This window comes from Hirundo rustica, chromosome 7 (genome assembly GCF_015227805.2).
Source record: "Hirundo rustica isolate bHirRus1 chromosome 7, bHirRus1.pri.v3, whole genome shotgun sequence".
NCBI lineage: Eukaryota > Metazoa > Chordata > Aves > Passeriformes > Hirundinidae > Hirundo > Hirundo rustica.
This window is the reverse complement of record NC_053456.1, coordinates 14,133,136-14,156,744: the sequence shown is the minus strand read 5'-3', so window position 1 is coordinate 14,156,744 and position 23,609 is coordinate 14,133,136. Positions and strand designations below refer to the sequence as shown.

General features: G+C 40.8%; 2 protein-coding genes across 3 annotated transcripts in view; both read left to right on the top strand.

Annotated features, from left to right (window-relative positions):
* Nucleotides 1-20: 20 nt before the first annotated feature.
* Nucleotides 21-20,410, top strand: PECR (peroxisomal trans-2-enoyl-CoA reductase). Its single transcript, XM_040070052.1, has 8 exons — nucleotides 21-152; nucleotides 3,146-3,279; nucleotides 10,584-10,749; nucleotides 11,407-11,488; nucleotides 12,974-13,070; nucleotides 15,237-15,347; nucleotides 15,928-16,039; nucleotides 16,162-20,410. The coding sequence occupies exons 1-8, from the start codon at nucleotides 32-34 to the stop codon at nucleotides 16,248-16,250; spliced, it is 912 nt and encodes a 303-aa protein (XP_039925986.1). The 5' UTR covers nucleotides 21-31; the 3' UTR covers nucleotides 16,251-20,410.
* Nucleotides 20,411-23,171: 2,761 nt separating this feature from the next.
* MAP3K2 (mitogen-activated protein kinase kinase kinase 2) overlaps nucleotides 23,172-23,609 on the top strand; it is a 46,306-nt gene continuing 45,868 nt past the window's right edge. For both annotated transcript variants that reach the window (XM_040069524.1, XM_040069523.1), the window contains exon 1: nucleotides 23,172-23,192. The gene's annotated coding sequence lies outside the window, so the exon portion shown is untranslated. The remainder of the gene's footprint in view (nucleotides 23,193-23,609) is intronic.

The window sequence follows — 23,609 nt, the reverse complement described above, 5'->3', positions numbered from 1 at the left end:
CGGGAGAGAGGGAGGGAGAGGGAGGGGGAAGATGGCGGCGGCGGCGGGGCGCGGGCTGCTGGCGGCGGGGCTGTTCCGCGGGCGGGTCGCCATCGTCACCGGCGGCGGCACCGGCATCGGCAAGGCCATCGCCGCCGACCTGCTGGCGCTAGGTGGGCGCGGGGCGGGCTCCGCAGGAAGCCCCCCGGTGGGGCGGCGGGGCGATACGGGTGTTGGGAGGGCGGATGGAGTTCGAGGGGCCGTCAGGGAGTGCCCGCGGGCTGTGCTGCGTTTTGGGGGCTGACGGCGCTCGGGGACGGGCTGCGAGGAGCCCGTGGGTGGGACATTGTGACAGGGTCGGTGAAGAGCGAGGGGTACGAGGTGAGGTTGGTGTGGGGCTGCGCCTTTTGGCCCGCAGAACACTCGCTGTTTTAAACACAGAGGTCAGTGAGGTTATGATAACCCAGGGCCCTTTCGCTCAGCCCTTTCCTTCTGTGGGTCCTCATCTTGATTTAACTGGAGCACGTGCGAGGTTGTGGCACCTTGATCCTTACAGAGCAGTATCCTGGAACTGCTGCCCGCACAGTAGCACATTAGAGACGTGGTGCTTCTCCCGGTGTCTGCGATTTCAGGAACATCTTCACGATGTACGGCGTAGGTTTTCTTTCCACGATGAACACAGAGAAGTGGTAAAACCTCGAGTGAAAGGCAGTCTCCTGACTTTCTGATGTGAGACCAGGAGAGGTAGAAATGACTCCTACATCCACCTTGCCACGCCTTTCCTGCAGATTTCAACCCCCACAGTGCTAGGGTTTCGATAGTTTATCGTCGTGATTGGATTCAGCACCTTCAGAATACCAGCGCTAGTGTTCTGTCTGTCGGTGTCACACTCCCGTGGTTTGCATTGTTGGAATTTGCACCCCTGCACTGCATAGTAAAGAGCTTTCTTTGTTAAGGCTGTGCTGGGAGACGTCTGTGCCTCTCCTGGCCTTTGTGTAGCAGCTTTCCACTTGCTTTGTGGAGCTGAATGGAGGATTAGTTCTGTTACCTTAGCATTACTGGGGAACTAAGTATCTTTTTTTTCTTTTTTTTCCAGGTGCTTTTTAAGCATCGTCACACTGTTGGTTGATGATGTTACCCACTTACCTTAAAATTGTGCTTAATTTATCTTTGCTGTTTTTCTCAAACAAAAGCGTGTCCGTAACAGCCTAAATCAGAACACAGTAGAAAACAAATCCATACAAAGCACATGAGAAAAAATGAAGAAAAAGCTATATAGGGCTTAAGACTGACTGAGTAACCTTCATTACCTGTAGACGTGCTGGTTACTCCTGACAAGATGGTCAGGAACTATTTCCATGTATACTCTGCATTTCAGGTAAGGGGGACTGGTTCTTACAGGCATAGGAGCAGTGACAGATAATGTCAGTCATGATAAACATTGTTTATATAACCAGTCTCCTTTGATGCATTCTGGACAAATTTAAACCTTTTATCTGGAAACTTGTGCCCTTTTCCCTGACCCTCTCAGGAAGTGGTCTGGTCATTCTTTGTGAAGAAAATTAAGTGACGTATTGTCAGCTTGCACAGCATGTATCAAGTGTTATTCAGTGATTAGAATCTCACCCTCTCCCAATTAGTATATTCAGCAAAAATATAGTCTTTTACTGAATCTTATTCTATGTCAGTGTGTGTGTTAATAAACACTTAAGTTGGTAAATACAACTGGGCTACTGTGATTCAGTGTTTTGTGTTAATTGGTAATTTTGTATGGCGTTTTATGAACTTTGCGTTAATTAGGTGGTTGTGTGTGTGCCTGGAGTTCTTAATTAAAAAAAACCAAAATCACAAGACCTCAGAGACTACTGTCTTTAGATGTGTTGTTTTAAGATGGCCACTAATTAAAGGTGAAGTTCCTGTTCCTAAGGATATATAGTTGTAATGCTTCCCTCTGGAAGAAATAAACTCTTCTATTTTTAATTTTTTTTTTTTTTAATATATAGTTTCACAAGACAGTCTGAGTCAAATGAACAGCTTGCTGCTCTTTCCTCCCAATAGTTATTTTGAGTTGATTCTGGTATTTGTTTGATCACATGAGAGGCCAAATTCCACTCTACAACAGAGGGGGGAGAAAACCCCCACACCTGGCAAGATGTTAACTTTTTCCTTTTTTTTGGCTGGTTGAGGGTGGTTTATATAAAAGCAGATGAGCAGCAGATGTGATATGAAGAGGGGATTACTTTGCTGAAATGCTAAGGTTATGGAAGGAGCAAACTGAGAGCAAGACCTCCTTGCCTGCTTGGCTCTTCACTTGCTTATCCATTACATGGAATTGCATGCCTGCTGGATTTGCACTAGGAATTAATTTGGTGTCCTTTGGTTTAGCCTATGTAGTAGCAATTGCTGAAGCCTTAATGCTGTCCCGAGTGCACTGGTGTGACAGAAGAAATTAGAATGGGTGTAGTGTGAGTGCTTGACTTAAATTTGGCACCTGCATTGTTTTTTCTCTGTAGAATTTTTCTGCCTCCAAATGCTGAAAAGAAAAAAGAGTGCTTGAGCTCTTGCCTTATTTTTTCCATTCCTTTCTGCAGCTAGGATTCTGCAGTGCCACAGGGAGGGCTCTGTTTCCACTGTCTGTAGACTGCAGATAGGGATTAATCTTGTGAGGCTATTATCCTTTCCTTCAGTTCTCTGTAGAGTTAAAAAGCAGACCATTACATTTACTCACTGCTAGCCAAAATTACATCCAGTTGTATAGGAAGATTATTTTTCTGGTTTTTAGGAGCAAGCATTTTTTGTAATCAAGACCCGCTGAAACATCTTTAAATCACTTAATTGATAGATGAGGCAGCTGTGAGCAGAAGCAGCAGAAGTGATGTCTGCAAGCTGCTTTGCTGACTCTGCAACTCACAGGGTATCTTCCTTTCTGCAGGAAGGAGAGGAAACCTTGTGGACATTTTTTTCTAATTGTTCTTTTCCTGGCACAAAGGGATCTTTTTGCTGAGAAGCACCTGACATCAGTCATTTCTCTCTGTTGCAAGAACTTCAACACTGTATTTTCTAGTCAGTGATTAATAAATGCACATCTTACAAGATATCTCCATGATGTTACTTAAAAAATAGGATAATTGTGTTAGCTGAAGGATGTTTCATTTTGTCTCTGCAGGTTGCAGTGTTGTCATTGCCTCTCGTAAATTTGACCGATTAAAAGCTGCTGCAGAAGAACTGAATAATAGGTTTGCTTCCATGAGTCCTGCCCAAGTGACTCCCATAGAGTGCAATATCCGCAAAGAAGAAGAGGTAACGATTAGCGATCTTGTTCTGGGGCTTGACCTATCAAAAGCATATTGTGTATATGAATTCTCGGATCTCTAAAGATTTCTGGCCTTCTCAAAAGGAGCTTAGATCAGGGGAAGGGTGGAGCAAAGCTCAGTTAAATTGATCTGGATAGATGTGCTTCCCAAAGAAAGACATTTGTAAATATAGGCAAATATTTCTTCTGACCATGCTTACATATTTCAGGTATTTCTGGAAGACACAGGCCTTGAAACTGGCATGTTCTACAGTGAGCCAGAGCCCACTTAGCATGATTCTTTGTCACATTGCTGTGACAGAAGTGAGGGGGTGTAAACTTGTGAAGATGGAGACCTCAGAATAGTTTCTTCAAACAGGAAGGCATAGCACAGAATCTGAATGCTTGTGATTTGATACAAGCGCCCAGCATTGTCAGTTTGGCTTGTAGTAAAGCCAGAAAACCCCACAGATATATAATATCTTAGCCACTGAGTCTGAAATTTTAGTCTGAAATTTTGGTTACAGTTTGAGGCAGGCCTCATTGTGAACTCTTATTATTCAAGTTGATTTTAAAATTTTTTTCTTCATATTACAAAAAATGGAAGATGGAGTGCAAAAGTATGTAATCCAGGTTCTTCAGAAGCTTGCATGTGCCTCCTGATTTTTTTATCTCTGTAATTAAATATTTAAAAGTCCAACTTCAGGTTGGATTTTTAACTTCTTGAGGACAGCTAGAAAATCTTCAAGTAACCAGTGATTGCTACAATTTTCTAAACCTCTCAAAATCTCTCTTAACCTAAATATTAATGACCTTCAGTAGCTATGAAGATTCTGGAAATATCCTACTATATAGCCATAAAACAAAAAAAATTAAAATTCTTCCCTTGTGGAACACTTCGTGCTATAAAATATTTATAGTGATCTTCTCAGACTTTCTCTCCTGAAGGAGATGAACCCCGGGGCTGTGCAGTATGTTACTTCAACTACCAGTGAATTTTAGGTGTGTATTTACTGGCATCAGCAGTGCAACATGATAGGTTATGGCAGATGTCAGAGGGCAACTTACATGATTAAAGCTACAGGAAGGAAAAGAGGTAAAGAGGAAAAAAAGGTTTAAGCTTTTTTTCAGGTCTGTTTCTTGGAGAACATACTGTGGCATGCTTAATAATCTTCTGCAGGTGAATCTTATTTCTGTATCAGTCTGAAATTAGTGGGAACTGCAGCATTCTGTGACATGGTTTGGGAATTGCTTGGACAGTGAAATTAGGTAAACTGCCATTCCTTCTTTGATTGCTTTTTAAGTGTGGCTACATACCTGTTTGACAAAACAGGCTTAAGTGGCTTTGGAAAGTTTTGAAGGTGCTTTTCAAGGCTTCCTTATAATGCTGTGGAAGGTGTTTAGGCATTATTCTGTGTCATGGGTAGCCATACTGATACTTGAAGAAACTTCTGTCTTCGCTATTGCCTTGCAGTTTTGTCATAGAATTGTCCTGTTTCCAGTTTAGTTTTAAACTCTACCCGTTTACAGATACACCAGAACTTTCCTAGAACTTTTCATAAACTAGTGGAACTTCTATTGGATGTCACCTGTCAGTGGAAGTTCTCTTCAACAATTGTCCTTTCATGTCTGTTTCTATTGAAGAGAGGCTTCAGAGGAAAAAGGCAGATTAAACTCTAGTCTTGAACATTTCAGTCATTGATTTAGTCTTGTAGTTTCACTCACTTCAGTTCTTCAACTGCTCTTACTCATTTCTGTTGAAGTCCTATTTAGAAAAAAAATGCTTTGAAAATTTCATAAGCCTTTTTCTGATAGTGTGAATAAGGAATGCAATTTCTGTTGCATGTTAACATAAGAACTTGTGTACCTGTTAAATATTTCTCTGTTCCAGATGCCCATCTCCAAGACCAGATTTTTTTATTGGTTGGAGGCATCCTTTAGCTTGTCCCTTTCTGGCTCTGTTCTCTTCTGTTAATGCTGAGATTCTCAAAGATTGCTAAATTCTGGCCATGTGTTACTTCATTTCTAAATTTATTGTTGGACCAGAAATTTGTGTTTTCAGCTCTTAAATATGTGGTGAGGATAGCAGTTCCTTATACTTAGCTACTTTGGTTTGTAGGTTGAAACTAGGTAACTCAACAATTGTTACACTGCTAAAAACTGTCAGAACTGAGGTGTATGACACATTTTCCACATCTCATTTCTTACTATTGCTTATTTATTATGTTTCCTAGCACAGCAATTGTTAAAAGTACTTTTTTTCCTAATTTGCACTTGCTTGCCTTGTGGAAATTAGAGGAAAAGTACCTTTGGGCTTTTACTTAGATTCAAAGAGTATTGTACATCCCCTTTCAAAACCTACACCATTCTTAACTTAAAATTTAGTGCCTGGAACTTGGAGTCATATAACAGGAATGTGTAGAAGATGTCGTTAAGGACTTTTCCTAACCTAGGAGGCAAATATTGAATAGAGGTAACACAGCAATATAACTCACTTCAGGATTTTCACAAATACAGGAAGAGCTTCCTGTTACAGTAGTAGAGGGGATGAGAGGGAATGTGAGCTTTTGGGTTCCCTCACGAAAGAAATGAGACTAGTTACAACTGTGTTGGCTATGTGTGCTACTCATTAGTAACATTACAACTCATTGTTTGCTTTCAGCTAGTATGAGTGAAGAGTATTTACCCCAGAAATCACAGGAGCATTGTTGGGTAGAGAGGAACAGCCTCTGCAAGAATTCCATGAGTCACTACGTCTTCCTTAGCTCTTATACCAGGTACCAAAGAACGTGTGCAGGAGAAAAACATTATAAATGTTTCAACAGGAAAAAAACCCAAAAACAGCTTTGGAGTTCAAGCTCCCTTAGATGTCAGAAGTGATCCATCACAAGCTTCAAAGCCCAGGAAGTTTCCTGAAGAACTACATAATTCATTTAATATATCATTCTTTCTGACATCTCACTGAAGTCCTTGTAAGAGTAAATATTTGTTTTAAAGGAAGCCACCTTGATCACCTATAGGAACAATCCATTTGTTCTTATTATGGAATGCCATTTTCTTATCCTTCCTTCTCCATCAGTTGTCCTGTATTTCTCTAAAGGCCTCTATAAATTTTTTCCTGGTTTGAATTTTATAAACTGGAGGGAAGGGACTTTGAATGGGGAAAATTTAAGCAAGATGAAGGTGCTTTCAAATCACCAGAAGATTATATTTTGCCTCCTATTGCAAATCTTAAAGTAACTGACCTGCTTTGAAGAAGACACGGTTCATACTTCTAGTTTGGATCTGTGAAATTCAAGCATTAGAAGGTTCATCCATCACCATGTGGTCCAGGATGTTTGTTAGAGCTCTATCTGGCCTAGGAAGAGGCAAAGAAGATGCAGTGAATTAATTGCTGCAGAAGCTTGATGGCAAATATACGAATAGCTTAATGAATTCACATTTTTAAGTCTCTAAATCTTCATCCTCAGAAGCCCTTTTGCTTTCTAGCAAAGCTTGAAAGCTTTTTGTTTAATGTGCAAGAAATAATCCTGCTTGATGAAGGATTTTCAACCACTGCATAACCTGTCAGGCTTATTTTTGTCATGAGTTTGCTGCTGCTTTTGACTAGTTTTCCATTGAGTGTTCTGTAAAGGATAAAAAACATATTTTATTTTTAAAAATGGGAGAGTAGAGGGTTCTGGAATAAGAGGACCTAAGGTTTCTCTATTCTGTCATCAGAATATATTTCTGTATTCTGTCATGGGGCCTTATCCTGGAGCAGCAGTTCCCTTTTCCTGTGGTTTGGAGTGTATATAGTGAGAGATGTTGCTTCTTAGTGATTATGAAGCTGAAGTGATTTTTTATTGTTTGCATGTTTCCTGGCACTGCCCTCATAACGTGTTGAGAGCAGATCAGTTTGCTCTTGCTGAGATGCAAACCAGACAGCTCTGTGTGCATGTGTATCTTAGTTTATCTCTTTTTGTGTCTTAAAGTTTGAGCTACAGCAAAATCTGTTGACAGGGACAAGACATGAGGAATGAATGCCTGAATTAAGGGGAGGAAGGGAGGGAGAGATATAGAGACAGACCAAGCAGATAACAGTCGTGAGCTATGGATGCGTCAGTGTCCTGTCAGACTTTTGGGGGTACCACCGTCATACAGGCTGAGTTTGGAGTATGCATGGGGTGGTCACAGGTGCCATTCTGAAACCTGGGGTGATGTGTATGAGCGACTGCTTCGTTTCCCACAGTTTGCCACAGTGGGCACTTTTGTCCAGGTGCATTAACCAAGATGTGCTAACTCGATCTTACCTCTGCTGGGCCTGGAATTAATGCTTTCCTGTTGCAAATTCTTCCCTTCTGTGCTTCTCTCAAGTTCCTTTGCTTTGGTGGCTTATCATCTTATGGTAAGTTCCTTCTGTGGCCTTGACAGTGGTTTGAGACAGGCAGCCACACTCTTTAAATCCTTACCCTTTTAAAGCCCTTTTGCTATACTCTGTGGACAAACATTTCTTTAACTGGCACCTAGATAAGTAGAAGCTTACATGTCTAGGTAAGTGGAAGATAAAGCCTTGTACTTCTGGTAGGCCAGAGCTGTTCTTGAAATCAGCAATTCAGAATTCTGTTCATGATGTCTCTTTCCCATACTTGAAGTCCAGCAACAGAACCTGCTGCTGGACCAGACCCCGAGAGTAAAATCTGTCACTTGGACATCAACAGGACAACTTCAGACAGACTCAGGACAGTGCTGCTTAGCACGTACCTTGTGTCTGAGTTCACTAGTAGCTTTTCTTTTCCAATAAACTTTATAGTTTAGCAAAGGCTCAGTTGGTTTATAAATACTTAATGCCTGTCTGTGTGAAGCCTGTAGTGAAAGACTGTGGCTTGGTGGAGAAGAGATTCCTGTTGTTGTATTTTTAAATAACACAGCAGTAACACAGTAAAAATACCTGTTACCACTGTGCCAGAATGCCTGTTAGTTCTAGCCACCAAATCACAAATCTCTAACACTCTGCAGTGGGTTGTTTGCCTGTGTTTCACTCACTCAGGGTGACCTGTGGACATTTGTCCCTTTTCCCTGAGTCAGTGACTACTGTCATCTCAGTTATCTGTGAATATATGCTACTGCATAATACATCTAAGTAGCAGTCACACACAAAAGTTCCTTATTGCAGAGCTCCAATCTTCTAGTTATGTCTGAAGTGCCTGAATTTGTTCTTTTCTGTCTTTCTCAGAAGAATGTCCTTAATGTGTAGCTCTACCTCATGTAGCTTTGCTTTGCTTCCAAAGATAGTCTTTAATAGCTTTTCTAGGAAGTTCATTCCAAGTGCATTTTTTAATTATAGCAATAGGAATCTTCTTTAGTACTAGTCACTGTGATTTAAATGTGTTTTACCAGACCCTCCCTCTCCCTGTGCTGCTGGCTGCTGTTACAGTGTTTACTGTGACTGGGAGAAGCACTGCATGATGCTTTTTCTACAGCACAGATGACTTCTGAGGATTGCTACAGTTGGAGCCATCTGAGCTCTCACTGGAGAGCCTTCTGGCCTTTCCTGGCTTTCAGAAAGCAGAACTGATATGTGTTTGTTGTTGGGTTTGTTTTTTTTTTTTCCCTGAGAATATGGTGCAACATGTAGGAACAACAGTTCCTTAAGAGCAGCATATGAATAGTTTTGAATTGATATGCTACAGTATATAACATTAATTTTGTCCAGCTGTTGAAAACTTGCCATAGTGTCTCTTCTCAGTGGTTTGTTGTTATTGTTGTTTTCTAACTTTTTATCATTCTTAGCATTTTTCCTACTCTCTCTCACTCATATCTTTCCACAGTCTGAATAGCCTTAGTCTGTTCTTCTTTGTATTTAAAACATTTCTTTTCCATAAAAGAGCCCATATTTCAGTGACTTAGAGACAGTAATATTCAAAGCAAGATTCTCAGACTGACAGGGAGAAGAATTTGACATTGCTGAGCAAAGCATAACTTTTGCTGCCTAGCCAGACATAACTTTGCTCACAAGAAGAGAAAAGTAAAACCCAGAATGTCCTTGTGGCATGGCTGTTCTTGCAAGCTGTGAGTTTGGGACTGCTGTCACAGATGTTTTGGTTTTCTGGGTTTTTTCCTCACATCCCACAACCTGCAGTGATTAGTAAGTGAGAAATAAGATGACATTCAGAATTTGAAGATTTGGTTTAGGTATCAAAATTATTTTCTTAAGGTATTTTTTCTCAACAGGCACTAATTTTCCATCATTATATGTTTGTTTGTTTTTTTGTTTTTTTCAAGATGTGCATCCTTACAGGATCCATACTATCCTGTTAAACCATCCCAGGCTGTTAGCAGTAAAAGATGTAAGGCAGCTATTTATGAGACTGGGTTGGTAACACTCAGTGTGAGATACAAATAATGCATTGCTTGCACTTATTTTTGTTTCTGATATTTTCTACTGCTAGCTCAATACAGAGAAAGACTGATTGATATCCTTCCCTTAGCCCAATTTGTTTGGCTGGCAACATTGCTCCACCTGCTTGGTTTTTGTGGGTTTTTTTGTTTTTTGTTCTGTGTTTTTCTCTGACCACAGATGCTAGATTATCTTTTTATGTATGCTTGAGTAGGAATAACTGATGCATGGTATCTAGTTATGATTGATGATGTAAGCAGGAAACAGTCATGTTGTCCCATTTCCCATTTCTTGAGATAAATTATTAAGCTGTTGCTATGGAGTTCTTTTTCTATCTTGCAGTAATACTTTTGCTGAAGAAGATACCCTAAAAATGCTGGAAATAGAAGTTATATTAGCATGTTTTGTAGGGTAATAACTTTCTTGCTCTGTGTAAGAAGACTGGCTATTGACAACTCATATGTCAGAGCTGTAGTAAATAAACTTCTAGATAAGGATGATAAAACTCCACAAGATGAGTTATGTTTTCTATTTAAAATGGTCAGGTATATGGTCAGATAAAAATAACAGCAGGTACCTTATATGGAACTCTTTACAGATCTCATGTGAAAACATCAGGAGATTCTTAGTAGGTTTTATGTAGTGGGCTTTTAGTCTTTGATTTTACAAATCTTCGGCAGCTTAAATTCTCTTCTTATTTGGGTGCCGGTATTTTATGCAGCACCTGCATTATACCAACAACATTTCCTAAGTAAACATGGTTACAGCCTATTCCTTCTTGCCTGGCTAAACCTGTCATACCGATCTTACAGCCTCTCTGAAGGCTGACCTCCTCTTTTTCTGTGAAAAGGGCATGAGGGAGAAAATACTGTCTGAGAACAAAATTGGGCGTAGACCTTGATCAGCATACCACACTAACAAATACTGTTTCAGGTAGAAGCTTTGGTGAAGTCTACACTGAATCTGCATGGGAAGATTGACTTCCTGGTGAATAATGGAGGGGGCCAGTTTGTAAGTCCTTTTGAAGCCATCCGTGCAAAAGGCTGGAATGCTGTGATAGACACAAATCTGACAGGGACCTTCTATTGTTGCAAAGCAGGTAAGGTCTGAATATAAAGCTTTTTATGTTTATTTGGTTTTGTTTTTTACAGAAAGATAAGAAGTATAGAGTTTCCCTAGCTTCTTCTTTTCATGAATTTATCTGACAGTGGATATTTGTTTTCCTAAATCTCATCCAGAGCTTTGCATTAAATAATATATTACATTTGTTCCTAACACAAATATATATTTAGGCAAGCATGATCTTCTGGTTAAGGCCAGGTTTGGGAAGTCAGTTGACTTGGATACTAATTTCAAACGCTGTAGGAAAACCACTTCACTTCTGTGGCCTGTATTCACCGTGTATAACATGGGAAAATACTTCAGGGATATAAAATTAGGCTTAAATTTAAGTATGGTATGTCATTCTCAGATAGCATTTAGAATGTGGAAATTAAAATAATTTACATGGAAACATGAAATCTTGATTTCCATCAAATGCTTCTTTACAGCCATTGAGCCTTTCCTAGAGCTGTTGCCTCCCTGCCTCACCTCTGGATTGGCAGGCTATGGTACAAGCAGCAGATTGTTTTTCTAAACCAGTATGACAAATGTGTAGTATGATTGCAGTTAAGACTCCAAATTTGCTTTCCAGTTGGCAAGTTCATTTGTATGCATTTTTTCTGATATTTATAGGTTATTTTCCTCCTTCATACAGTGTACAATGCCTGGATGCAGGAACATGGAGGAGCCATTGTCAACATTACTGCTGCAGTGAGAAATGGCTTTCCTGGAATGTCGTAATATATATTTTCTTTTTACACTTTTTTGTGTTTTCCCCCAGAGATACTAACTATTCCTAAACACTTCAGAAAAGTGTGTATTGGGCAGCAGCAGAAATACAGTAGTTAGGTCAAGAGAGAGCAAGAGTATTACTTGGCTCTGTGTGTGGGGATCTCTTATTATTGTTTATAAGAAACTACGAAGCAAGACTTGCTAGTGAAGCTTTAATTGGAAATTCCTTCCTTTTCTGTTTGGGTTTTTTGTTTGTTTTTTTTTAAACTCTGAAATTGAGTTTCTGTTAAAGAAATATAAAAATATATTTTGAGCAAGAGTTGCATTATCTCTGTTTGTCCTCATTCAGGGTTGAATGGTTTCAAAACCAATATTTTTTAAGGAACAGCAGAATATTTTCTCACTAGCTTGCTCTTCACAGTACAGAATAAATACAGAGATCCACATGGTGGTGCTGAAGCTACAGTTATTAGAGTAATTCTGTGTGGTATCTGGTTCAACTGTCATGGCAAATAGGCTGAAGATGTTTCAATTTGAGCTGAGCTAAGAGGTAAAACAAGCTAGTTCTGAATAACAGTGGAAAAATTTTCATAAGTAACCATTGTATGTAGATGGAGAGACAAAACTACTTCCAAATTAAATTGAGTTGAAACTTACTGCAGAAATGTACTGTTGAAAAAGGCTTTACAAGTCCAGCCACCACTCAGGCTAAAAGTCACCTGATACAAGTTTTTTATAAGTATTAATTTTGAACATAAAATTTGGCATGTTTCCTCAGTGTGCCTGGAGGTTATCTATTTCTGGCCTAAACCTATGGATAAGTTATGTTATCTTACGTTTTTCTTATTCTTTCCCTGTATTTAAGAGGCTATTGTATCTATCCCCTCTTAGTCTGTTTTGCTAGGCTAACGCAGCTAAATTTATTCATTTTCTCTGACTACAGCTGTCTACAATTCATTACTGCAGTAATTTTGTTTGCATTTGTTCAAGCTTGTAATCATTTCAGACTAGTTACCTACAGCAGCAAGGCGTAGGAGTTCACTCTCTCATGTCTCTATCTCCATCCACCTACAGTAATTTTTGAATAGTGACTTATTTTAATCATGTTTGTCAGAAGATTTAAACAATCTTTCAGACCACTATTCTGCCAAGTGTTGCTTTACCTGTGCAGGCTACAGGTAGTTTTACAGAGTTTAACTTCAGTTGTTTCTCTTTTTATAAGCTCCCTCCTGAAGTAGAGTGCAGCTGACCCCATGTTGCATTGGGAAAGGGATTTTAGGTATTTCTAGCAGTGGCAGGATATCACAACATGGCTTGTTTAAGCAGTGAAGCTATGGTCAAACTTGGAAACTAGAGAGTCTCTCTCTTCCAAGTACTTTGTCCAGCCACAGAAAACCACTTTGAGTACCCTAGTGAGGCTGCAGTAGAATTAACCCTGGACATTCTTAGCTAAAGGAACAGATGCTTCCTTTGCTTTCCTTTCTCCATAGGCACTCAGGAGCTGCAAGAGCTGCAGTGAATAACCTAACCAAGACTTTAGCTTTAGAATGGGCACACAGTGGAGTGAGAATCAACAGCGTTGCTCCTGTAAGTAATGGCAAATGATCAGATTAAAATTCGCTATTACACATGTTCATAGCTAGAGTTTTTGGACCAAAATGGATTTTTAAATTTATTACCAGTAACTGTTTGTGGATTATTTATGTATTTGTTTATTTATAATTCTCTTACTGCATTCTTTGGAGCATTTGACAGTGTTTTGTACTTTTGGATGATGAGTCAGAGGATGTGGGATAAAATTGCTTCTGCTTTCTGCCTTGACTTGGCACACTTGGTTTTTAGGGTTTTTTTAATAGCTAAATTAAATGATACTGGTAGGAGTTGGTGACCTGTTTTACAAAGCCTTGACATAAAGTTACAGAATGCTCCGTGTTTCAGTAATGGATACATTACTTCTAAGTTCAGGAAAATTTTTCTGTTTGGGGTTCAGGTATGCTAATGGTTTCCATCTATGTTTACAAACTCATTTTGAAAATCTCTGAATGTCTCACATAATGCCTTTTACTTTGTCTCCTACATGTCAAGTTAGTTTAGCTTTAGGCATATGAAGAGACTGTACTTGGAGTGTACCTTCTCTCAGAGAAATCATGTGTAAAAATGTGTGTTTTGATTTTTTTCTTATCAAATTCATGCAGACAGGAAACCACTACCCAGGTCAGCTAAAATATGCCTGCCACATTTCTGAGGAAGTAGGCAACAGGTAGAGTTGTTCTAAATAACTGTATGGAAAGAGCAACTACATTTTGTAGTGTTGCAGATACAGAAGCTATATAGAAGCTCTAGTATTGACATTTGAGAATGTGTGATCTGTTGCAATTTTCTCTTACCCACAATTTATTTTGCACGTTTCCTCCCTTGAAATTAAAAGAGGAAACATAAATTTTGTCCAGCTACTTCTACAGTCAGAATTTAGCTTATCTCACAGTGAGTGTCATAAGTGAAGTGTCATATTTGTTTAAGTGATCCCTAGGAAGTTCTTGCTACTATTTTTGTAGAATGTCTGTGTATTCTGTTGTGCCTCTTGTCCTAAAACATGTGGCTTGCTTTGTTTTTGAATGCTTAATGGCAGATGTGTATTAATCATTCAGGTAAAGTCTTTTATGTAACCTTTGTGAAACCCAATTAATCTGGAGACCTGTTCAGTATTAAGATCTACTGACTTGTATTTCCTGTTTATCTGGTTTTTTCTGATTTATCAAGTCTTGGGGAAGTAAGTAATTAAGACAGCATTATTAAGTGAATATACTTTTCAGGCATGCTAATTACCTAATGAATCATGCTGATTAGATATTGTAGCACACGTCAGAAGAAGTTTCTGACAAGCAAACAGTTCAGGGCTTTGGCTCTTTCAGAAGTATTTGCTAGCTTTGTTACTATGCTGGTAACAAAAGTCCATGTTGTAGTTACAGTAACATTCCCATCGCCTTTGTGGACCCGTCAGGTCTGTGGTAACAACAGAAAATTGTTACTGTTTTATGGGAGGAGGTAACCTGTAGGGAATGGATGCATAGAGAAGCGTGCATTCTGAAAAAAATATAGTATCACATATGTTATTCAGGTATCTTAAAAATCTTAGTATATGCTTCATGGGTGAATTCAAATTTTGCTATTTTACTTAAACTTGAGTCACAAAAGTTCTGTCCTAACTGGTGGATGTAAGTCTGTGTTCACATTGCCATCTTCCTTCTCAAAACTAAACTGGACTGTGTGGTCACCAGAGCAAACACAGTCATTGTTTTCTGCTTCTACAGCAGGTAGGTGGGGAGAGTCAGAATTCTGACAAATCTGTCTGCTTCTGTAATTCACAGTAAATCAGTCTAGTGCTCCTACGGATGACAAGAAACTTTTGAGAACTTGTTCTTGAGGCTTTGTAGTTTCCTGCTGTAATTTAACATGAAATGCTTGTAATTTCAAAGCAGCCTCTGAGGTTTTTTTATACTCCACTTTTTTGTTATCGAAGTGACAGCGGAGATTCAGAATAATCATAATTATTGTGCTTGAACAGAGATATGGCTAGCAGCCAAATTACCTTCTTGTATAAATTATACTATGTCATTATATTCAAAACCTGGTGTTCAAGTGCTCTTTAGATAGTTCAGTCCCACAGAAAATCGGTAATGACAACTTCACAATTTTAGAATGATCAATTTAAATGTATGCAAGAGAACTTAACTTTGTGCTGTTTTTAAATAGGGACTGGTATTTTCAGAAACTGCTGTTGCAAACTATGGAGAAGAAGGTGTAATGATGTGGTTAAAGAGCATACCAAAGGTTCCTGCCAAGAGGTCGGCTGTTCCTGAGGAGGTAATGTATTTCAGAATGCTTCTGATACGCCTACTTCTGTGTCTCTATTTTGAAGCCACTTTATTATATGGAAAACAAAAAAGATTTAATTTTGCACTGTGATGGAATATTTAAAAAGAAGAAAGCTTATAGCAATGTGTGGTTGTGCCAAGTGAGAGACTTAACCAGCAGTCACTGTTATACAGAAAATTTACTTCATCTGCCTCTTACAGCTGAAGTGTTTAATAGTAGATATTATTTCTTGAAAAAGTTGACTTCAGCAGGAAGGAGTGAAAGAATGAATATTAAGGGGGAAAAAAGTGTATCTTAAAAGTACTTAGCTCTCTTCCACCAAGAGTGTGCATCTTTGATAAACAGATCAACCTTTTTTTGGTATCTGATGGTCTGTGACAGCTTACTGGTTTTCCTCTGGTAAATGCTTGATGTTTGTGGCTGGAAGGATGGCTTTAAGGCTGTTACAGTTTTCATTACTAAGTAGAAAATGTTACTATAACTTGCCTGTAAAAGTTTTCACAAGCTTCTTTGACATGAACAATTCCCAGCAGTTTAAGAAAGATTAAAATTGTCATTCTTTTGCCAGATCTCTCCTGCAGTATGTTTCCTGCTGTCTCCAGCTGCATCATTCATAACGGGGATAACCATGGTCGTGGATGGTGGCGAGAGTTTGTACAGCCATAGACTAGAAATACCTGGTAAGAAATGGGCTGCAAAATAATGCCCTTCAAGTGACTGAAATTGTGCAGTGAGAGGATACGAAAGTTAAATGTCAACTTTCTCAATCAACTAAGTAAATTCTTCTATTTGTTTTCCTCAGATCATGACAGATGGCCATCACCACCAGAAGGGAGAAATTTTGAAATGTTGAAAAAGCTGCTTTCTGGCGAGTTCAAACCCAAGCTGTAGAAGAAAGAGATTTTACCTTATTCCCAATTGTGGCCTTGCTGATAATCTCACTTTGTGATTTGGCCTTATTATTCTCAGTAATAATTTTCTTTGCTCATATGTAACTACATTAAGTGCCTTGATTTTTGTTGGTTTCCATTTAAAACTTTTGAAAGGCTTTACATCGTACATCTCTTCTCTGCAAACACTTACCCTAAAAACATTCAGTCTTTTGGGAAGGGAAAAGGTATAAAAGACAAATTATCCATTTGTACAGGCATTAAGTAATGAAGAATCCCAGCCAGAACTAAATGAAAAGAATACTTATTTTGCAGTGAAGGTATCCAAGAGGGAATGTTTAGGAATCCTTCTGTTCCTAATGAATTACAGAGAAGGTAGTTTAAATCTTTTACTGGTTGTTGCATCAGTAACCCTTGGGTAAGTGTTAGCTCTACACTATTTCTGTTCAACCACATACTGAGCGTTCAACAATGGTTTTAAAGACTAAGTAGAGTAAGTAGTTCTCTAGAAATAAATAAAAATAAGATGGAATACTATTATTAATGTTTCAAACTAATGTAGTATATCGTATGTGGAATGTTTTGAATTGTTTGCAGATATAATGACATAAATAGAGTTAAGGTGGCTGCAACTTAAATTTGATAACAGAGTAAGCAAATAATAAATTCAGTGATGGAAAACCAGTATAGATTCAACAATTTAACATGCAAAATCTGTGGTGTATATTGCAGTGCTCTCTGCAGTATGCTACACTAGTAAAAGAGAAATTTGGAATTCTTAATCTGCCGGCTAAAACACCTTTTATTCGTACTTGTTGTCTCACAATGTTAACAGAATTTTGTTCACTACTGTCTTTAGGTGCAGTTTTTGTGAACACTGCAGACATGCTATAATACATCACTTGTAATACATCACTTGAAGAGGCTATATGTGTGAATTTTTTATTCACTTTAAGGCAATTGTTCCCCTGTCTCCTAACTATAGTGAAAATATAAAAAATAAGTAATGACTGTGTTTGTTTGCTGTGAAAACTGAAATTCCTGGAACCTAGTTGCTGCTGTGGAATTTTTAATACTTCATTTTGCACTGAATATAAGAGTCTGATGTTTTTTCTCTGCAAAGACGTTTGACTTTTGTGTCTTTCAGTAAAATATATGTTCTTATATAGGTACATGTAGATTACTTTTTCATGAAAATGAAATGAATGCCAGTTTTGGGGGGAAAGAGGAGTTTGAGCCATTATGTGTGTGATTTCTGCTTTATCTTCTTTCCTTAGTAACTGGACAGCCATTTATGTGACTGTGAGAAACTGCTACAGAGATAAAGCCAAAGGTTTACCAAACCTCTTGTGCAAGGTATATTTTGTTTATTGCAAATATTAGTTCAGGGTACTCAGCAAGAGGATTCCTAAAAGCAAATGCACCTGTTACATAACTAACTCTAGAAGTCTAGCCCATTGCATTCAAGTGAAATTATTTAGTTTATTAACACATTATTTCAACATTTTTAACATCTTTCTGGAAAAGAAGGTTAAACATGAATAAGCTTGAGGCTTGTGGAACTTACTTTCTCTTTATGTTTGACTATGAGTTTCTATGGTATATGTGCAGTGTGGATTTAAAGTGAAATGGAATTTAATTGATTACTTTTATTATATCTCAGAAATGTTCACTGAAAGATTTGAGTGCAAACTTAGAAATCATCAATTTTTAAACCTTGCAAATTTCCTCTTTAACTATGCTATAGTTTGAATATTCATAAAGAGGGGAAGTTTATACGTAATGATGGTGAAATTTATCATTCACCTCAGGAAATCATGAGAACATTAGAAAGGTGACCATTCTCCTGTGTGTGAGATAGGTTCAGTCTGCAATTAATAAATTCCTTCACAAGTAAAACTATAACAAACCTTTCTGCTTGTGCTGAATACAGTTTGACTTGCCTTCTTCAACTTCAGCAAAGCAGTGGATGTACTAAGAAGATGTAAGCTGGTTGTTTAGAAAAGACTGTGTGTGCTTTTTTTTAACTGGCAGGAAGTTGAAACAGGCAGCATTTGTGGAGCTGTCCTGTGCTCAGCTTAGTGCAATAGGAGAATATACTCAGAAAACTCTTATGAGTAAATGTGATTTAAAAACACAGAAAATACGTCCTTGGAAGGAGAAGGGGACACATCACTGCTTTTCTTTGCTTTTTCTTTTTTTCCCTTGTAATAATACCAAGGGTACCCCATGAGCTGAGGATTACTCTACATAATATTAAAATGTTTTTCACAATTTTTTAGATATTAGGATAGTAACTCCCTTGCTGTAATGGTTTTGCAGTAAGCACAGCCTTTCTTTTTGTGCTTGGGTGGGGGTTTTTGGTTTTTATTTGTACTTTTGGAGGGGTTTACTTTATTTGTGTGTTTTTCGTCTTCCATGGATTACATGAAGCGTTTAATTCTCAGAACACAGGTTTAAGTTTGGTCTTGCCTCTTTGGTCCATTTTTATGTAGATTGAAATTATTTTCAAAGTTTTGCAGCACATTGCAGAAACCCAGTATTGTGTCAGCTGGCAGCAAGAATGTTTTCACGTTTCTGCTGTAGTGCTGCAGATAATATCAACTGTAGCAAAGCTTTTCCTATGCCAACAGCCCTTGATCAAAGGGCATTGAGAGGTTAAAAGAAATGGGTGTGGTAGCAAAAACATCTTTGACCTTAAGATTGAGGTATCTGGAGTTCAGAGAACAGGGCTCTATTTTATTTGATTTCTTTTACAAGGAAGGTGAAAGCAACTCTGAGAAAGGGGCTAAGGAATCTCAGGAAGAATCAAGGAGATTTACTGACCAAACACTGAAACTTAAACATTTGATGCACTGTATAATTGTAATAAGCAAAGAGAAGAATGTTAGAATGACAGTTACAATTACCATTCTGTTAGAAATCTCTTTTTGGTTGCTTTAGTATTTACCTCTTGTTAAGCCTGTGCCTATTCTGCCTATCTCTTATCAGATATTCATTTGATGGATGAACAGGTGCTTACCAACTGCTACTTTACTCCACTATGTGGTGTTATATTTGAATATGTGTCTTAAACTTTAAATTTTTGGCAGCACTGTGATTCAGTGAAGGAGAACTTCTGTCAACTGCACTTGCCTTATGTTTTACAGATCTCTTTGTGTTAAGCAGAATATTGTTCATTCAGGGTATTTATTTAACATAAAGTGAAATCTGATTATTCAGTGGGTTTACTTAGTGTAAAATGAAGCCTGTGTTGTAAAAATCTTAAAGGATTACCAGTTGTCTTGTTTGCTAAAGGGAGAATAGTCTGTGCACTGCCATTCTGCAGAAAGGTCCCTTGTCTGCTTTAAGATGTAAATGAACAAATATGAAGCAACCATTGCTTGTTACAAGCATTTATGGCTGTGTTTAGCCTTCTGAACAATCACAGAGCATATCCCCTATAATCTTTAAGAAAGTGTGCTCTTTGCAAGATAGTGTAATTTCATATACTTTTAATCGGCATCTCCCAGTTTCCCCTTGCCATCTCAAAGAGCAGCCTTGTGTCAAATGGCTGAGTGCTGCAGATGTTAGGGGAATTGTCTTATTAGTAAAGTCAACAATACCTGTATTCTGGGTCATTGAATATGGCTGAGTCCTAAAGGTAAATGAGTTGCTTCATAAACTTCAGTGAGGGGTTGGAGAAGACAAACCTATCAGTACTATTGCCCAAGATCACTTAGTGTATATTACATTTTCATGAATCTTCCAGCAGTGGTTTAGGACTGTCCTCCCCAAAATATTTGCTCTTCCTTTTCTTTTTGCATGAGCCTTAAACTGATGCATTTGTATTGGGTGGAAGTAGAAGTACTGAGGTGCAGGCACTTGTTCCCTTCTGTCATGGGAAGGCAGAGGAGCATAGCAGTCATGACTAGCAAATGTTTGAAATATTGAGCTGTTTGCTCAATGCATGTGAGCTGGATTTAAGTTTATAAACAGACTGTTGGCCCTCCTGATGAGGAGGAAAGACTCTGGATCATGTTATAATGTCCTGGTATCACAGGCTTTACCCTGCTGCAGTTCCCAGAAGCCATTTTGACTCTGGTTATCCGCTCTGTCTCCAGCAGCTTGTTCCTTTGTCAGTTAACCCCTCATTTGATTAAATATATGTTAAATTAATCACCCTTTTCTGGATGTAATTCAAAATGTGGCAATACGGTGCCATCTATAGGAAGGAGTGGTGGGGAGGCAAAGAAACTGGAGAAAAAGGAGAATGATGGCATGGCTCTGAAAAGGGGTGGGTTTGTTCCTTTTCAGAGTGTTTAGAAGCTGTGGCTCTAGTGTTAACTAAGACAGGCACTTGTTAGACTCAACCAATAAATGTAGAAGGTGAGAACCTCTATTGCAATGAGGTATTGATTCTGGAATTCAGAGAGAGCCATGCTGCCAGATTTCAGTCAACTGCTTGAGTACACTATCCTGAGATGTGCTTACTCTATAATTTTCACCCCCACACCTCCCATATTCTGTCACCTCTACAGGGTTTAACTGAATGGCTAAATAACTAATATACTTTATTTCAACACCTGTCAGTTATTTTTTTTTTCCTATTATTTTCCATGTCAGCAATTACACTATCCCTCTAAGATTTATTTTGCTCTGGGAGCATGACCCATGATCCCAGAACCATGCCCCTGGGTTTGGGCTGAGCTCAGATTGAGCCAGTGTAATAAAGAGCTGGCCCTTGGTGTTGATAGGTATTTTTTACCTCAAAGTCAGTATTTAGCTGTTTATCTTGCTCCTGGCAATGAAGATGCTCTGATTTCAGGATTCTGGCATGATAGCACTGATGTCTGTCAGGATGTACATCACCTCTGCAAGGCACTCTCGGGATGGTGCCCTGTGCTGGGCAGGCTTTGTGCAGCAAAGCATCACATGGGCAGAGGAATGTGGGATGATTTTCCACAATCCTTGCTGGTTTCTGTAGTGAAAGAACTTTGACTTCAAAACCTACTATTCACTAACCCCTCCTCCATCAGTTAAATCCAGTTACAAAATGCTAAAGCTGACAAATGGCCATGAAATGGAACATTAAGGCAAGGGAAACACTGGATGTGTTTTCAAAGCTTTGTAGGCAGCTGTGGCTCATTGATTTTGCTTGATGGTGCAGGAGCATCACACGTCAGCATTTTCTTGGCTGTTTCCCTATCGTTTGGCAGAAAAGGTCACCTTTTTTACTTCCTAATTAAAGAATCCTGGTCATGAGAAGCGTCTTATGAACACCACTGACAATTTTCCCAAGTCTGGATCAAAGTGTCTTAGCTTTGAGATGACTGTTTCCTGCATGATGGCTCTGCAGTGATTCAGTGCCTTGTGCCTTTCTTGGATGTGCTTCATCAGTTTTAACACTGTCTTCTTCAGTGCCTTTAAAAAAAAATGACAGTATTTGCTTTTATCATTCTCTGCAGCCTAGTTTGGTTGAAGATCTCAAAATAATCAGGTTATGAACCTTGATGGGCAATTACTTTCATATGTAGTTCCCACTGGAAATTGACACGTACATCTTAAACTTCCGTTCAAGTATTATTTCACAGGATTTTTTAAGGGTGACCAAAGTAGCACCTTGTTTCGAGTAGATTTTGAGGAGTTGTCCAGGATTTGCAAACTTCCTGATGTCTTACACGTTAAATACCTCTTACCACATGCCCAGAAAAGCAGCATGTGAGCAGCAGCTCGGCGGGGATTGCTGAGCTGTGGAGTCAGGTGCCCAGCACAGGTCCCTGCTGTCTGTGTACAGCTCTGTGTGAACACACGGCAGCGTCTCAGAGGGCATCCGCTAAACACGCGCAGGTCATTTGTGCATCTCTCACGCAATGGCTCATGCCTGTAAGGTTACTGGTAAATCTGTACAAAACTAATTACAGTGCCACGCTATTATTTACCGTCATCGGCTACTTAAGACTGCACGGGTAGCTGTAATAGCTGTCCTGCTATGTATCAGGGACTGCTTCCTCGCTGATTAATTGAGAGTAGTAGCATCCTTGTTCCTTGCGTGCAGTGACTTCCTGCGGGAAGCAGGTGCCTCCTGCAGAGAGGGGTCAGCCTGTGCCGGGAGAAATGGGCGACCTGAAGGCGGCAGAGCGCCGTTCTAAATTGTCCTACAAGCGCGCGCAGCCCCTGTAAGAGGCAACTCCGGGCGGCGTGTCCTGCGCTGGGCTGCGGTCGGGGCCTGGCAGAGGCGGGGGATTTGCTGCACTGAGCAATGGTAGCGGTTGTACCGCGGTGTACATTCCCTCCCGCCCTCGCACGGCGCCCATCCCGCAGCCGCGGAACGGCCCTAGGCCGGGCTTCTCTTGCGCTCGCCTGTCCGGGACCGACAGCCGCTCCGGACGGCGCTGCGGCAGCGGCGGGAGCCACGCGGCGCGGGTGCCCTGGGCCCGGGGGTGCCGCTGAGGCTCCCGGGCGGGACTCGAACCCCGGGCCCGGGCCCGGCGCGCACGCGCCCCCGCCGCCCGCGGGCGCGCGCCGCCCCGTCGCCGTGACGCCGCCGCGCGGTGACGCCTCGCGCTCCCGCCCCGTCACGGGGCCCGGCGCGCACGGGGCGGAGCTCGCGGGCGGCAGCAGCGGCGGCCGCGGCGCTTCACGCCCGACGCGACCCCCCCCCCTCCCGGCCCGGCCCGGCCGCGACGCGGCCGCGGCGCCCCGAGGCACCTGCCGCGCTCCCCTCCGCCTGCCGAGTCGCGTCTCGCCTTCCGCGCCGGCCTCGGCGCCGCCTGTCACCGTCCCCGCCGTGCCCCGGCGCGGGCAGGCCCCGGGCCCCTTCCCCCCCTCCCCCGGGGGGGTGGGCTCCGCTCCGGAATCCTGGCCGCTCCCTCCGCGCCGCCCGCCCAGCCGGGGCTGCGCCCGCCGCCGCCGGGAAGCGCGGGGGGTCCCCGGCGGCCGCCCGGCCTCCGCCGTGACATAGGTCGGTGCGCGGGGAGGGGGCGGGCGGGGGCGGCCCGAGTGCGGGGGAAGCCCGGGGCGGGTTCGCCCGGGCGCCCTCGGGAGCCGTGGGGCGGCCCCGGCGTCCCGGAGGTGCATGGGCCGGGGACAGTACGACCCCGGCCCGGTGCAGGTGTGGCTACGCGGCGGTGTAGTTGTTTGCGGTGCCGGCAGACGCACGCTAATGTTGCTTACTTACATTACCGCTGCAGTATCTTAAGTGTTTTACGTGCCTGACGAGTATTTCCATGTCACCCTAAACCTTCCCGCGATTGCTCGCTGATGCTCTGGTTTCTCGTCTTTGAATTGCTCTGCAGTGGTAGTGCTGTGAATTGGGTATTTAGGTCAGATTCTGCGAGATGTTTTTGTCAGGGGAAAAAGTGAATGTTGGATTATTTAT

Bases quoted from the DNA above. Each gene is read 5' to 3' on its own strand.
- PECR (XM_040070052.1), top strand. From the start codon at position 32: ATGGCGGCGGCGGCGGGGCGCGGGCTGCTGGCGGCGGGGCTGTTCCGC. The intron at 3,280-10,583 runs GTAACGATTAGC...ATACTGTTTCAG, and splicing joins ATATCCGCAAAGAAGAAGAG to GTAGAAGCTTTGGTGAAGTC. The intron at 16,040-16,161 runs GTAAGAAATGGG...TGTTTTCCTCAG, and splicing joins CCATAGACTAGAAATACCTG to ATCATGACAGATGGCCATCA.